The sequence below is a fragment of the Colobus angolensis genome, unplaced genomic scaffold, assembly GCF_000951035.1.
Source record: "Colobus angolensis palliatus isolate OR3802 unplaced genomic scaffold, Cang.pa_1.0 Scaffold90, whole genome shotgun sequence".
Lineage (NCBI taxonomy): Eukaryota > Metazoa > Chordata > Mammalia > Primates > Cercopithecidae > Colobus > Colobus angolensis.
This window is the reverse complement of record NW_012122932.1, coordinates 4374225-4389579: the sequence shown is the minus strand read 5'-3', so window position 1 is coordinate 4389579 and position 15355 is coordinate 4374225. Positions and strand designations below refer to the sequence as shown.

At 48.5% G+C, this 15355-nt stretch overlaps 2 protein-coding genes across 4 annotated transcripts in view; one reads left to right on the top strand and one right to left on the bottom strand.

The window, feature by feature from the left end:
• CSF1R (colony stimulating factor 1 receptor) overlaps window positions 1–1409 on the top strand; it is a 61305-nt gene extending 59896 nt beyond the window's left edge. For both annotated transcript variants that reach the window (XM_011931544.1, XM_011931543.1), the window contains 2 exons: window positions 261–369; window positions 467–1409. In XM_011931544.1, the coding sequence (XP_011786934.1) occupies window positions 261–369; window positions 467–628 (271 nt within the window). In that variant the 3' untranslated portion in view covers window positions 629–1409. The remainder of the gene's footprint in view (window positions 1–260; window positions 370–466) is intronic.
• A 165-nt stretch (window positions 1410–1574) lies between these two features.
• HMGXB3 (HMG box domain containing 3) overlaps window positions 1575–15355 on the bottom strand; it is a 53756-nt gene continuing 39975 nt past the window's right edge. For both annotated transcript variants that reach the window (XM_011931545.1, XM_011931546.1), the window contains exons 15-21: window positions 14111–14242; window positions 13016–13200; window positions 9004–9223; window positions 6935–7068; window positions 6037–6153; window positions 4254–4463; window positions 1575–2985 (exon numbers count right to left, since the gene is read on the bottom strand). In XM_011931545.1, the coding sequence (XP_011786935.1) occupies window positions 2518–2985; window positions 4254–4463; window positions 6037–6153; window positions 6935–7068; window positions 9004–9223; window positions 13016–13200; window positions 14111–14242 (1466 nt within the window). In that variant the 3' untranslated portion in view covers window positions 1575–2517. The remainder of the gene's footprint in view (window positions 2986–4253; window positions 4464–6036; window positions 6154–6934; window positions 7069–9003; window positions 9224–13015; window positions 13201–14110; window positions 14243–15355) is intronic.

Sequence of the window (15355 nt, the reverse complement as noted above, 5' to 3'; positions counted from 1 at the left end):
GACTTTTAAGAGACTCTTATTACAGTGACCCTAAGGATACCAAAAGGGCCTCATCTGTCAAAATGAGGGTGATGAGAGTACCCTTCTGCAAGGGTTACCGTGAGGATTAAATGGTAAAGCATGCCAAGGACGCGGCACAGGTTTTATACTAAACTTACTTTTGACCGGGTTTGGGGACCTCTGCTGGGTAGGTCTCCCTAGGGGTGTGTGTTAAGGACCCCTAGAGAACTGCACATGGGCATCCTCTGTCCCATCTCCAGATACAGCATCATGCAGGCCTGCTGGGCCTTGGAGCCCACCCACAGACCCACTTTCCAGCAGATCTGCTCCCTCCTTCAGGAGCAAGCCCAAGAGGACAGGAGAGAGCGGGTGAGTGGGGTGAGGCTTGGGGTGGGTGGCCGGTAAAGCAGGTTGGGCTGGGCCTGATGGATCTGGACTGACAGTCTCTGGTCTCTCCCACCCTCAGGACTATACCAATCTGCCAAGCAGCAGCAGAAGCGGTGGTAGTGGTAGCGGCGGCAGCAGCAGTGAGCCGGAGGAGGAGAGCTCTAGTGAGCACCTGGCCTGCTGCGAGCAAGGGGATATCGCCCAGCCCTTGCTGCAGCCCAACAACTATCAGTTCTGCTGAGGAGCCGACGACAGGGAGCACCACTGTCCCCTCCTGCAAGCTTCAACTTCTCCACGGACGGGGTGACGTGGGGAGAACACACAAACTCTGCCTTCGGTCATTTCACTCAACAGCTTGGCCCAGCGCTGAGACTTGGGCAGGTGAGGGATCCAGGGGAGGTGAGAGGATCCCGCTCCCTGAGCGTGGGCCGTCACTGCCAGTCAGGGGCTGGGGGCTGAGCCCTCACCCCCTCTCCCCTACCGTTCTCATGGTGTTGGCCTCGTGTTTGCTATGCCAACTGGTAGAACCTCCTTTCCTAATACTCTTGTCTTAATGAAGTGGACTGACTTTATGCCTATGAAGTCCCCAGGAGCTACACTGCTACTGAGAAAACCAGGCTCCTTGGGGCTAGACAGACTGGCAAAGAGTTGAGCTCTTCCTCTCCGAGAGGAGCAGCAAGAGCAGCAGCTGCTCACAGACTCCACTCAGCTCAGGCCCCTTGGAGCAGGACGGCTCCCCTAAGAATCTCACAGGACCTCTTAGTCTGCCCTATAAGCCTTCTTCACTCCACAGCCCGACCCCTCCTCCCCCGCACTGGTGCTGCTGTGATGAGCCAAGTGGCAGCTAAAAGTTGGGGGTGTTCTGCCCAGTCCCCTGTCGTTCTGGGCTAGAAGGCAGGGGACCTTGGCATGTGGCTGGCCACACCAAGCAGGAAGCACAAACTCCCCCAAGCTGACTCATCCTAACTAACAGTCACGCCGCGGGATGTCTCTGTCCACATTAAACTAACAGCATTAATGCAGTCAGCCTCTGGTTCTTCGTGCCATATGAGTGCCTGCAAATTCCCTGGAACTTCTTTCCCTCCCGCCTTCACATGCAGTGCAGTGACGAGCTCATGTCTGTGGCGCTTGACCACACTGCCCCATACAATGTGCACGGAATTGACTCCTGCTTCACCAAAACCAGATAATTTAATAAACTTTATTCTTGTTGGGGGAAGAGAGAAGGAGGGGAAAAAAAGCCACCTACTCCACTCCTCTCAATAAATTAACACATGGCCAATTCCCAGGCCCTAAACAAACCTTGGGCACTTGAGCCAGTCCTGCTGTTTCCTTATGGCCCAGTCTGCTTCCCCTTCACAGAAGGGAGTTTTTCCTACTGCTGCCAGGTTATGTCATGGCCAGGGACCACATCCTGTCTGTAGAGAGGGTCCCAGGCCCAGAGAGGATGTTGGCTGCAGCAGCAGTGGCCAGGGAAAGGAGGAAGGGGACGCTCTTCCTCAAAGCTTGGGGGCGGAGAGGACAGTCCTGGAAGAGAGCTGTGGCTGACTGTTCCTCAGCTTCCCCCAAATGTGGGTACAGGAAGAGCAATAGAGAAATGTATCCCTCCTTCAGGGAGAATCAAGAGCCCAAAGGGACCCCTAGAGTTAACAAGGCCACCCCAGGTCCCTAGTCAAAGGCAACAGGCTAAGCAATTCATGAGACTGGGGGCGCTGAAACCAGGGCTCCTCAGGAGTGGGACAGACCGCAGCAGCCTTCCCACCTAGTGCTGGGACTTACGCCTTAGCCTACCCAGGACCTCTACCCTGACCCACAGCAGGCCCCACGGAAGCCACCAGCTACCAGCCTTTTCCTCAGCCTCCCCTCCCTCCATTAAACATACCATGTCCCCCAAGTGTTCTCTCGGGGCCAGAAGAGGTTTCCTGGCACCACTCCTGACCTGTGGAGGGTTGAGAACCGAGGACCCTGGGTCCCGCCATGCTCAGGGAATGGAAGCTCTTTGGTCAGTCCCAGCAGTCAGAGGCCCTCCCCACAGGAGACCACTTCTGCAGGTCCCCTGGATAGCTCTGCCTCAGGCAAGGGCCTTACTATGGCTTGAGAGATGGTACAGTCCCTGTACAACAGCCTGGCTTATTCTGCCACTGTGGCCACCTCCTCTTCCTCACCCTCCTCCTCTGTCTCTGTCTTGATCTGAGCGACCCCAAGGCGGTAGAGGGTGTCACGAATGACCACCTCACCAGGCTGGCAGCTCTGTACAATGTCGTGGATCTGACGATTGACAATCTCGCGGCTGGTGAGGAAGTCCATGAGGCGGTTGTAGAGGTAATAGTGAGTGGCATTGTCGAAGGCAATGGGCCGCTGTCGGACACTGTTTGGTTTGCTGTCCATGATGGAGGCCAGGATGGTTGCGTAGGGTGCCAATTCAGGGCACAGCGCCAAGGAGTGGTGCCCAGTACTGGGGTCACCAGGATTGGGCTGTGTGCCTGCGTGGACGATGCGCCGTGCGGCAGTCTTGGTGACTGGGTGCTGGATAGAGTGCTCAGTTTCTGTCATGTCCACAGTATAATGCTGGTCCAAGAGCTCTGGGCAGGACACACTCTAGAAATGAGAATGCCTTTTGACAAGAAGGAATGACTAAGGGGGAACCCATCTGGGATGAGAACAAGCACTGTAGGCTCAGCCAGCCCTGTCTGAATCCTAACATCACCATGTACTGTGTCTCATAGGCCAACCCCCGCCCCCCCAGTGCCACCATTTCCTCACATGAGAACAGGGACAGTAACAGTGGTCACCTTCCAGAGCAGATGTTGGATTACTTGTGCTGTTATTGCCCCTGGTCCATTCAGGCCAGGGGCTGCAGGGGAGCAGAAAGATAAGGCTCCGACTAAGGTTAAGACACTTTTCTGGGGTCCCCGGCATGCTCACAGAGCCAGTGAGCCCCAGGGAGTAATGACAATAATGACTCCTCCAAGGCAAAGCCAGAGGCCTTCACTTCCCATAATGCATCCTGGCTGGGGCACTCAACCCTTGTTATTCTTCCAGAACTTCTTCCTAATTATTAGTTCTGACATCTATTTCAGCAAAGGACAAAGGTTGGCTTTGGAGGGTACATGACTGCTGAAAAATACTGTCTGGTACAATACACCAAGACAAACAAGAGCTCTGCCACGAATCTGCTGTGTGACCTGGAAAAGTCCACTTCCCCCTCTAGGCCTTAGTTTCCCCTTTTAATAAAAGGAAAGGGTTGGTAAAATGAGTGTTTTCTAACCAGAGTATCTTCAGATCACAACAGATATACTGCTATGCCATGCAGTATATCCATGGTCAACTAAATGTAGACATGGTGAATTAAACGTAATCCAGGGCTGGCTGGGGCCTTTAATATGTCAGTGTGCACAATGACTGTCAAAGGTGGCAACTTTCTAGGCTTCTCTGGAAGGCAACCTCTTTTAACACAAGGTACCTATGTTTGGGATACCCTGGGCACACCTAAGTGACATACTGTGGCCTCAAACAGAGGGCTTGGTCGGTAAAAACTTATGGAGTAAGCTGGGCATGGTGGCTCACGCCTGTAATCCCAGCACTTTGGGAGGCTGAGGTAGGTGGACTGCTTGAGCCTAGGAGTTTGAGAACAACCTGGGCAAAATGGCAAAACCCCGTCTCTACCAAAACACAAAAATTAGCCGGGTGTGGTGGCACATGCCTGTAATCCCAGTTACTCGGGAGGCTGAGGCAGGAGAACTGCTTGAACCTGGGAGGCAGAGGTTGCAGTGAGCCAAGATCATGCCACTGCACTCCAGCCTGCGCGACAGAGCAAGACATAGTAGGCCTGAGGAGACATGGCAGTTCCTCAGGAGGTGACTCACCACAGGTGGCTCCGTGGGACTAGAGAAACAGCCCTGGTTCCTCCCCCACATCTGGTTGGTCAGCTCTGGGTAGCAGAGGTCAGCACACAGGGCCACTGATGTGGCCATATCTACCACATAGACAGGCGGCCAGTGGCGGGAAGAGGCAAGCAGGTCCACATGGTCACGGGCACTCTCACCTCGCACAAGATACTTGGAGCCGCAGACCACCTGAGAGAAGAAGGGCAGGGGTGCAGGGTTAATTAGGAAGCCAGTCTGCAGACAGTGTACAGTTCTCACTCGCTTCCCAGGAAGATGAGCAATCAGCTTCATGGCTGAAGCCATGGCCATCCTGCCAGAGCCCATGGCATTCTGTTCCCTTCCTACTTCTGTCCTTAAATGAAGGCACCAGCTCATCTTTGCCCTTCAGAGAGACAGCTGGGAGCATCCTGTCCTCAACTTAGGCTGAAAGGCACCTCAGGACATCGTTCAAAACCCCACTCTCTACACATCATCTACCAGTTCACCATGCTAGCTACACAGCAACAGCAGCAGCAGCAGCAGCAGGTAAGAGCTGGTTAAGAATGGAGATGCCTGGGCCCCAGGTCAAGCCTAAGAAACGAAGGTCTCTGGAGTAGGGTCTAAGCATCTGCACTTTGAGCAAGCTCCCCACCAGATCCCAGTGGGCTTGTTGCCCAGATGGGAACTCACAATGCAGTCTAGTAAACACCTCCACTGACAGGGCTCCCCAAGCACCATTCCACAGCTCTGGGTACACCCTTGGCTGTCACCTTCAGGTGATGCCACTCCCATCACAGTCCCCAAGATCTACAGCTCTCCCTGTGCTGTCAGCTGCTTCTCACGAGATGAACCCCCGTCGCATGAACACAATCCCCTGAGCAGGCTCTGATCTGCTCAGGGTAGAAGCATTAAGCATGTCCTTCAGACACAGCTTCTGTTAAAGTAGTTGGGAACTGGATTCTCTTTTTAGAGCTAGGTCCCCCTGTTGACTCAGGTGCTTCAGTGAACTGAAGGCTCTGCTAAGCCACCTCTCTCCCGTTCAGTACCTGTTAAGTGGGGTTTCCATCCCAGTATCTACCTGGGCCCACTCTGTCATCTAGTATATAACCTGTCCTGGAGCTAATTAACCCAGTGCGACCTTGTCCACACCCTTCCACAGGTTTCCCATTCAAAACCGTCCAAAAGGTCCCTCATCACTCAGAATAAAATACCAACTGTTACTCTGGCCTAGAGAGCTCTATGTGATCTGGCCCCTGGGGAGCCCTCCAACACCCCCTCCTCTCAGCTCACTCTGTCTCCCTACTCACGGCTTTGGTGGTCCCTTGGCTGCAACACTCCTTCCCTGGCTTATCACTGGGCTCCTCCCTATCCTGCAGGTCTCGGTCTTCTCTGCCACCTCAGACAGCAGGTTCCTCCCTGTTACCTTCTATCTTAGGCCCTTATCTAATTTCTTCAGAGCCAGTGCCACAAGCTGTGGTGACTGTATTTCCCCACTAAAATAAACGGTCATCTAGGGAGGAATGACATCTTTGTCATTCTTTATACAAGTTCGACTTATACCCTCAACAGCTGATGCCCAGGATGTGGTAGAGTGCTTAAAAAATACTGACAAAAGACCCAGCCTCCCTCCCTAGCCCATGGGGTAGTACCTGACCCGTGGGCAGCTATGCCAGAGGTTGTCCAGTGACTTAAGTCTTGCCCCCCAAAACTGAGCTGGATCAGTCTCTGTGGGAAGTTCAACATTAGCAAATTCACTCCAAGCTCCCTCTAGTTATTTTCTTACCTGATGGGGGCACACCTTGTAGATTTTACCACCTGTGAAGTGAGGTGGGGTCTGCATAGCTCTAGCTCCATTCTGTACAGATTCGTAGAGGGCCAACAAGGAGAAGCAGAGCTGGTCCTGGAGTAGAAGGACAAGATTAAAAACATAAGGGTGAATGCTAAGGGACCAGGCCTGGTGTTCAGCATCACATACGCACCCAACACCCAAAGCAAAAGAATAGAGTGGGCCTTGGAGCCTCATCAGCCCAACCTCCTCGAGGTACAGGTAAGCAATCTGAGGCCCTGAAAGGATTAGGTCACAGACAAGGCCAGTCAGATTCTGAGGCCTGAGTCCTTTCACTTTTTACAGGGCAAAGAAACCATCAAAGGGGAGCTAACATTTGAATCTGATCTTGAAGGAAGCATAACATTTTCAACAGCACAGAAATATGAAAGGGAAAGAAAGTAACATATGAATCAAACACGTAGACACACACACACACTCTATGTAATAATAGGCATTTTCTAAGAGCTTGCATAGGTAATAACCAGACACTGTGTAAAGTGCATTCCTTACAACAGTCTCACGAGGTTAGTGTTTTGGTTATTTCCATTTTACAAACAAGGAAAATGAAGCTCAAAATATAAAGCAGCTTATCCAAGGTCACACACAGTAAGGAGAGCCAGGATTCCTGACCCCAGAGCCTAGGCTCACAATCTTCAACAGGAAGAACTGCTAGAGGCCAGGCCCCACATACATGTCACCATCTAGCTGCTGACCACCTCCTAGGCATCCCTGACTGCCAGCAGCTTGGGTCCAAGGCGGATGCCATCACAGGTATTCATATCCCTGCCCTGAAAAGTGGACCAATCAGCCTGTCCCAGAAGCCCCGATAACCACCACTGCCCTTGACACTCACCTTGGAGTCTTCTGCTCCAAAGGGGATTCCACACTGCCTTAGCAGATGTTGCAGCTTCTCTTCACTGTAGGAGCCAATCTCATCAAGCTTGCAGGTGCCCTCCTGGAGCAGCCTCACCAAGTCACTGCCGCTACCTGCAAGACACAACAGTGCTGGTGGGAGGGTGCTGCTGCCAGCCACCAGAGGCCATGGCTAGGCCCACAAAACAGCAAACAGTGGAAGCCAGCTCTGCACCAAGCTCTCCCCTGGTGCTGGCAGAGGTGGGACTCAAGTCAGGTCCATGCTTTCTGCAGATACCTGAAATCTCTCAGAACTGGCTTTCTGCCCTGGAACATCTGAGTGAGATACCCTGCAGACAGCTACTGAAAAAAACCCTAAAATAAGTCAGCTTTTAATCCAGTCTTCTAAGGTTTTTCAGAACCAAGACCTCAGATGCTTACCATGACTGCAGCAGTAAGAGAGCAGTAGCTCTCATTTTAAAAGTGCTCTCTACACAACGTTGCTGAACCTGGCTAGTGCAAGAGAACTATGTGGGGGCCTTAAAAAAATAATCCCTGGGGGCTGGGTGCAGTGGCTCTCACCTGTAATCCTAGCACTTTGGGAGGCCAAGGCAGGTGGATTACCTGAGGTCAGGAGTTCAAGACCAGACTGACCAATATGGTGAAACCTCATCTCTTTTAAAAATACAAAAAATTAGCCAGGTGTGGTGGCGTGCGCCTGTAGTCTCAGGAACTTGGGAGGCTGAGACAGGAGAATTGTTTGAACCCGGAAGGCGGAGTTGCAGTGAGCCCAGATCGCACCACTGCACTCCAGCCTGGGTGACAAAGCGGGACTCTGTCTCAAAAAAAATAAAAAAATAAAAAAGATGCCTGGGATCTTAAAGTATTAATAGGAATATGAGGTTGGACCTCAGTATCTAATATTAGGAGGCACTGTTTAAGAACCTGCACATCACAACATATTAAGTACTTATGGTATCAATTCAGTGGGTCATTTCCAAAAATTAAAAAATGAAATAAGATAGAAAATAAAGTATAGTAATTTTTTTTTTTTTTTTGAGACGGAGTCTTGCTCTGTCGCCCAGGCTGGAGTGCAGTGGCCGGATCTCAGCTCACTGCAAGCTCCACCTCCCGGGTTCACGCCATTCTCCTGCCTCAGCCTCCCGAGTAGCTGGGACTACAGGCGCCCGCCACCTCGCCTGGCTAGTTTTTGTATTTTTAGTAGAGACGAGGTTTCACCGTGTTCGCCAGAATGGTCTCGATCTCCTGACCTCGTGATCCGCCCGTCTCGGCCTCCCAAAGTGCTGGGATTACAGGCTTGAGCCACCGCGCCCAGCCTAGAAAATAAAGTATATCGCACTTGGTAAGGAAAAATACTATTTTGGAAATGTTGTTTCAATTATACACACGCACATATGTACAAATATCATTCTGCGTCATGATACAAAATGTATTTCTTACTGAGTTACAGTTAAAGAAGAAGGCTATTGCTCTAACTGTATTAGCTCACTTTATCTTCAGTGATCTAGGAAGTGGAGAGCTATTATCACACCCTCTTTGTAAATGAACCAACAGTGGCTTAGGGCAATGATGGGACCTGACAGAGGGTCACACAGCTACTAAGTAGCATAGCTGGGAATCCAACTCAAGCTCTGAGAAACTTATCCTCTTATCCGCTAGTCCAGGGTTTCTCAATGTATAATCCACAAAAGTAGCTGCAAAACCATCTGGGAGGCCTGTTTTGAAGGCAGATTCCTTGGCCTGCCCCTACACTTTCTCAATGAAAATTTCTGGGGCTGGAGCCTTATCAGCATTTTTTACAGGAGTTCCCCTACTCAGTGTGTGTATCGCAGAATGACAATGAGCCGTGCTCCCCTGCTATTTAATATGGTGGACCGCTCTTCAACTCTGCACCAGAACCTTAAACTCTAGGGGATTTTGACATGGGCTGTTGTTACCTTTCTGAAAGGAGTCCTCCAGTGGGGCCTGGCCCTCTCGCTACCATGGACAACGTCCCAGACTCTTGATTGAGCCCTTTTTTGACCCCAGTCAGCCACCAGGTGGCCTTACCAGGTACTGGCTGCACATCCAGGTTTTTGTCTTTCTCAGTGTTGACGACCACAGCTCCTCTCATGAGTGGTGGGAAGAAGGGGGCAATAACGGAGGCATCAAATTTGGTGATAGGGATGCTGGCAGGAAATGCCACCTGCTCAATCACCTCTGTCTCCATCGTGGCCCAAAAGTCTTCCACATTTACCTCATTAGAGCCCAGGAATTCAGGCCAGGTGAACTAGAAGGTCAGGATAAAGAAGGTCAAACTGTGGGAGTCACAGAACATCAACAACACAAGTCTATCCTGTCATTATACACACAGGGAAACTAAGGCTTGGTGAAGGAAGTCAGACAGCCAGGCCCTGCCAGGGAGCCTTGAATTTCAAGCTCTGTACCCATTTTTGGTCACATTTCTTTCTCCTACACCACAGTACTCTCCCAGACATGAATAGTCCCTAAGTCTCTTCTGTTTCTATAGTTTTGTTCATGTCATTTCCCCTGTCTTACAAAGAAAGGGGAGCTACCATTTGAGTACCTGTTATGTGTCAGACACTTTGTAATGAACTACTAAAAAACAAGTCTGGGGATGGCTGAGGTGAGTATTCGAGCACTCGAAGCGACAGAACAATCATGTCAACACAGGTCTAGTTCCAAAGCCCAAACCCTTACTCCCGATACCAGGCTGGCAAGAACGAGCAGAATCCTATTGAGTAAAATTCCAGCCATTTTCCAAGGCCCTGTGGATCACCGACCTCCTCCCACACATTGTCAGCACACAGCTATCTCTTCTACCCAATGCAGCATTTACTTATCTCTTATAGACATCTATTAATCGTGCTTGTGCTACTCAATTTCTCTTCTTGCAATGCCCTCTTATATGGTTCTCAAAACGTGACCCAGATCCTAATACCTCAATCAGAGTTGTATAGGTTACTTATTAGAAATGTAAAAACCTTGGCTACATCTTGAGCTGTATGAACTAAACTCCTAATTTTGCATTTAAAAAAGTTTCCTTAGAGGAATGGAAAAGCAGCAAGAGTATCACCTGAAAACTTGCTAGAAATGCAAATTCTTGGCCCCACTCCAGATCTCCTGAGTCAGAAATCCTGTGGGTGGCACCCAGCAAGCCCTCCATTTTAAAAGGCTGTGAGAACCACTGCCCTGTGTAGTTCTTATACCCACTAAAGTCCAAGAACCACTGCTCCCCATAAAGGCTCCTATCCTCACCTTATTCCTTTGTTTGCCACCTCACAGGGTGCTTAGTGTATGCTCTGTGTAAACGGCACACCTGGGGGAATGAGGCCAGCTGAGTCTATCCTCTCCACAAGGAGCAAGGGAACAGGAAATGCCAACCCAGTACATCAACTAACCACAGGGTCCTCCTTTATACAACCCCAAGAGAGGGGCTGACAAGTCTCTTCATGGATAACAGCATATTTAAGTTTTGTTCCATAACTTCCTGTTTTAGTTCATGGACTTCAGGATACCCTCTCCCCACATATACCACACTACTCTCCAGAACAAAGAAGTACCTCTATGAAAGAAGTACCTGGTACCATTGAAGGGAAGAGACAAGCAAACTGAGAGTGAAGGGAATGCTACTCCATTCTGGGACAGAGGAGCCTTGATATGGACAGGACAGGTGCCAGGCAGGACTAGGAGATGACACCTTTGCAGGGAGGTGGGCATCTGTCTATTCTTGGAAACCATAAACTTGCTGTGGCCAGATATGATCAGAAAAACCAGAACTCGGAGTCCTAGGAGGTACTGGTGAGAATGGCAGTGCTTAGGGTGCAGACTCCACAGTCAGTGGCTGAGAAAGAAGAAGGGCAATCTCAGCCCCACCCCTCTCTGCTTGGTGAGCTTGGGCAAGGCCCCCGGGCTTTAGTGCCTATGTCTCTGAAAACCTCATGGGGTTGTAGGGAAAATTAAGTCATATAGTAAAGCACTTAGCACAGATTAAGAACTTGGCATAGTAATAAAATGCTCAATAAATCTTAGCTACATTATTATTATTATTATTTTTATTATTTTTGAGATGGAGTCTCGCTCTGTCCCCCAGGCTGGAGTGCAGTGGCCGGATCTCAGCTCACTGCAAGCTCCGCCTCCCGGGTTTACGCCATTCTCCTGCCTCAGCCTCCCGAGTAGCTGGGACTACAGGTGCCCGCCACCTCGCCTGGCTAGTTTTTTGTATTTTTTAGTAGAGACGGGGTTTCACCGTGTTAGCCAGGATGGTCTGGATCTCCTGACCTCGTGATCCACCCATCTCGGCCTCCCAAAGTGCCGGGATTACAGGCTTGAGCCACCGTGCCCGGCCTACATTATTATTATTACTACTAGGCAAGCACATTTGAGTCAATCTGGAAACAGCCTCTAGATGAGACAACACACACAAAATGGTTTAGCTGCCTGGTTTTTTCACTGGGAAGAAAAAGACAGGACTATGCATTCAACCCTTAATATGTCTAGTGGTCCAGTCAAAATATACCAAAGCTGTACTCTACAGATTCTGCACCTGCCTGATCAGTGAACACATGAGATGCCAAGTCCAGTAAGTACCTGAAGGTCAGCTCATGTCCCAGGCTCTTGTTTACTACGGTAGAGTTCAGAGATGGAAACCTTACACTCCAATGCTACTACTGGCATACCCAAGGGGCAGTCCCTGCCTGTGAGTGTAGCTCAGACCTCATGGCATGATCACAGGGAAAAGTAATCTAAGGGATTTTTTTTTAAACCCTAAAGAAGGTTAAGGAAGACTTCCTACTATTCTGTTTGCTATGAGTTTTATCATAAATATGGGTGTAGAATCACACTGGAAAACCTTTTTTCCCCCCCATACATTTAATGAAATTATCATATAGGGTTTCTCCTTTAATCAGTTAAGTAGTGAATTACATTAACATATTTTCTACTGTTGAAACAACCTTGCTTTCCTGTGATAAACTTTGTCATGATGCATTACCTTATTCATTAGATCTGATTTGCTATTATTTTATTCAGACTTTCATTTATATTCATGAGTACACTCAGCCCCAGTTTCTTCCCTTACATCAAATGTCTGATTTTGTTTCCAAAGTTATACAGCCTTATATGAGTTGGGGAAATATATCCACTTTTGTTATTTGCCTATGTTTGGAATAACATTTCTTGGATATTTGTTATAATTAATCTATGAAGCCATCTGAATTTGGTGTTATTATTGTGTGAAAATTTTTCAGTTCAGAACCTAAGTCGGCTCAGGTCACTCTTTTCCTTCAACCCCTTCAGTGGCTCTCCCATTTCACTCTGTGTAAGTCCTTAAAATAGCCCACGTTACCCTACATAGCGTTGGCCTCTTGCACCATCTGGACCTCATATACCCCACCACTCCCTCCCTCCCTCCCACACTCTGAGGCACACCACTGGTCTCCTTGCTGGTCTTCAATCATGCCCAGCGAGCCCACCTCAGACCCTGTTCTTTCTGTCCCCTCTGCCTGGAATATTCCTCCACAAAGCCACATGGGTTTCAGATCTCTACTCAAATGCTACTGTATCAGATAGGCCTTCCCCACTGACTGCCCTCTATAAGATACAAATGCCCTTTCCCATGACACTGCTCTCTCTTCCTTACCAAGCTTTACTGTGTTTCATGTGAGCACCCACTACTCCTGGACAGATATTTGTTTCCTGTGTCCCCCAAACCAGAAAGTGAGCTCCATGAGGACAGAAACTTTGTTTTGTGTGTGTGTTTTTTTTTAACTACTATCTCTCAGGTGTCTAAAACATGCATTTAGTTTATGTTCAATATATTTATTATATATATTTTTTGACACTTACTGGATACATTTTTCAAGTGAGTAACTGAATAAACAAATGACTCTATTTCCATCTGGCATTCCCTAAATGAAATCTTGGGCTGTGGGAGGAAAAAGTCACTTGCCTCACCTAGACAGGACTGGAGCTATCCACCCGCTGGGGATATCATGTAGGAAGGGAACTGCCAAAATGAGAGAATTCCGCAGGTCCCTCATGGTGGCTAAGAGGCACTTACCTCCACACTCTTCAATGCTAGCACATTCTCTTCACTCCTCTGGGCCAGTTCCACTTTGGGGGCCACACCACAGATGCCACAGATCATGTCATTGTAGTCTCGGACAGTGAGGCACTCAAAGGCCCAATAGCCATTGCACAGCAGGTCCTGCAGCTGGCTCAGCTCCTCCGAGGTCAGAGTCTTCTCTGGAAGAAGAGCAAGCACACTGAGAAGGGCACAGAAAAAAGACACTGAAGCCACTAGGGATGAGCCAGTGGGTAGCAAGTAGAGCAATTCTGCCACACTGATTCACCTCAAAGAACACTCCAGTGTACTAACTACCCTGAGGGTCGGGGATCTGGCCTGCAAGTGCTCAGGTGGCAACCCAAAGGGCAATTCCCACTGGAGTGATAGCTGCCTTGTACTAAGTACTAGATGCTGTGCTGAAAGATTTGAATATGTTATCTCATTAATTCTCACATGAATTTAATTATTTATGAACCAGGAGCTACTATCCTCATTTTAAAGCTGGAGAAACAGAGGCACAAGAATAACTTGCTCAAGACCACACTGCAACTAAGTGGCAGAGCCAAGACTGAAACACAGGACCATGTAACTCTAGCACCTATGCTCTACTCCATCTGTTCTCACAGCAGGTAAGGTAGAGGGGGACTGGAGCCTATATAGGAGAGGGACGGGAAAAGCACAAATAGGAGTAAAGAGGGCATGGAGGAAAAAAATTCTAGACAGAAAGGACGGTTCTCACTCTCACGTCTTGGCATGAGCCTTGAGACTGGAAGCAGACATCCAGGAGCTGTGGTCAGAATGTCTAACATGCAGTGGGGCCAAGTCTCCCTATGACCAAAGGAGGTACTTGCAGAAGTCACTGGTAAACTCTTGCTAAGGGTCCCTGGATGCACAGAAAGACTCATGCTTTCCAAAATTAGTTTGGCATTCGTAAAATTCAAAAGGAAGAGTGTATTCAGAAGCAAGAATGTCTCCTTTTCAAAATAATCAGAGTCTTCTTCAAAACAAGTCTTTTAACCAAAGATGATCACTGAAAATTCCCAGGGAGCTTAGGACTAACCTTGAGAAAGGGAAGAAAACAACTTTTACCTGTCTGCTCTTGCACCGACTTCAGAACAACACTGACAGACACTCTGGGGTCCTCTCCGAGCTTGATCTGGTTTCTGATTGCAAAAAGCAAGTCCAGGCTTACCAGCAGCTTGTTCCCCACATTAAAGAGACCTGCAGGTTAAGAAGAGGCAACAAGGAAATTAACGTATCATACACAATGGCAAAAAATAGAATACACACCAGCAGGGTGCGGTGGCGTGCGCCTGTAGTTGCAGGCACTTGGGAGGATGAGGCAGGAGGATCGCTTGAGCCCAGGAGTTGTAGACCAGCTTGGGTAACACAGCGAGAGACTCCATATCAAAAAAACAAAACAGGCCAGGTATAGCCTGTAATCTCATGCCTGTAGTCTCAGCACTTTGGGAGGCCAAGGTGGGAGGATTGCTTGAGCCCAGGAGTTCAAGACCAGCCTGGGCAACATAGCAAAGCCCCATCTCTATTTATTCAAGTTATATATTTTAAAAAGGGAAAACAAAAACCCCACAACTAAATGCCCATCAATAGGGAAAGGTTAATTAAATTGTGGTGCATTCATAAAATAGAAAGCATTAAAAAGAATAAAGTATTCCAACATGGAATCCATTTTTTAAAAAAGATCTACCTGTTCTGACACAAAGCTGCCTACAATACATCATTAAACAACAACAACAGAATGAAATAGTACATATAGTAGATCCTTTTTCCTCCCACTAAAGAAAAAGAAACACTTTCCTCCCACCCAGCTCAGTCCTCAGGACCAAAGGTCCTTTACCCCTCACACAACTGCACCTGGGGAAAGGCCAGGAGCATCCTTTAGCTCATGAATGTGTTAGGGGTGTAACAAAGGCTGTGAAATCACTCCAACACCAAATCCTGAAATGAATGAATCTGAGGAATTTAAGTGCAGTCAATTTAAGACAAATAAAAGTGGGTGATTTTGTACGTGCACAAAATATAATGCACTAATTTGCACAAAAGCAAATTTTGGAATATGTGTTCCCAGTGAAGAAGGGTATGGAGAAGTACAAAGGCTGAAACCATAAGAGAGAGCAAAGCTCTGGTCCCATACAATTTTTTTTAAAAAAGCAAGAGTCATGATGCCCCCAGAAATCACCAAGTACAAATGTAAAAGACAACTGATATCACATTCTGACAGGCTAGAGGTAAAACTGAATAAACAGAGTGATAAACTCGGAGAAAACTGTCAAGAAAAGCCCAAAAGAAGAATGAAAACACTCACAAAAGAAA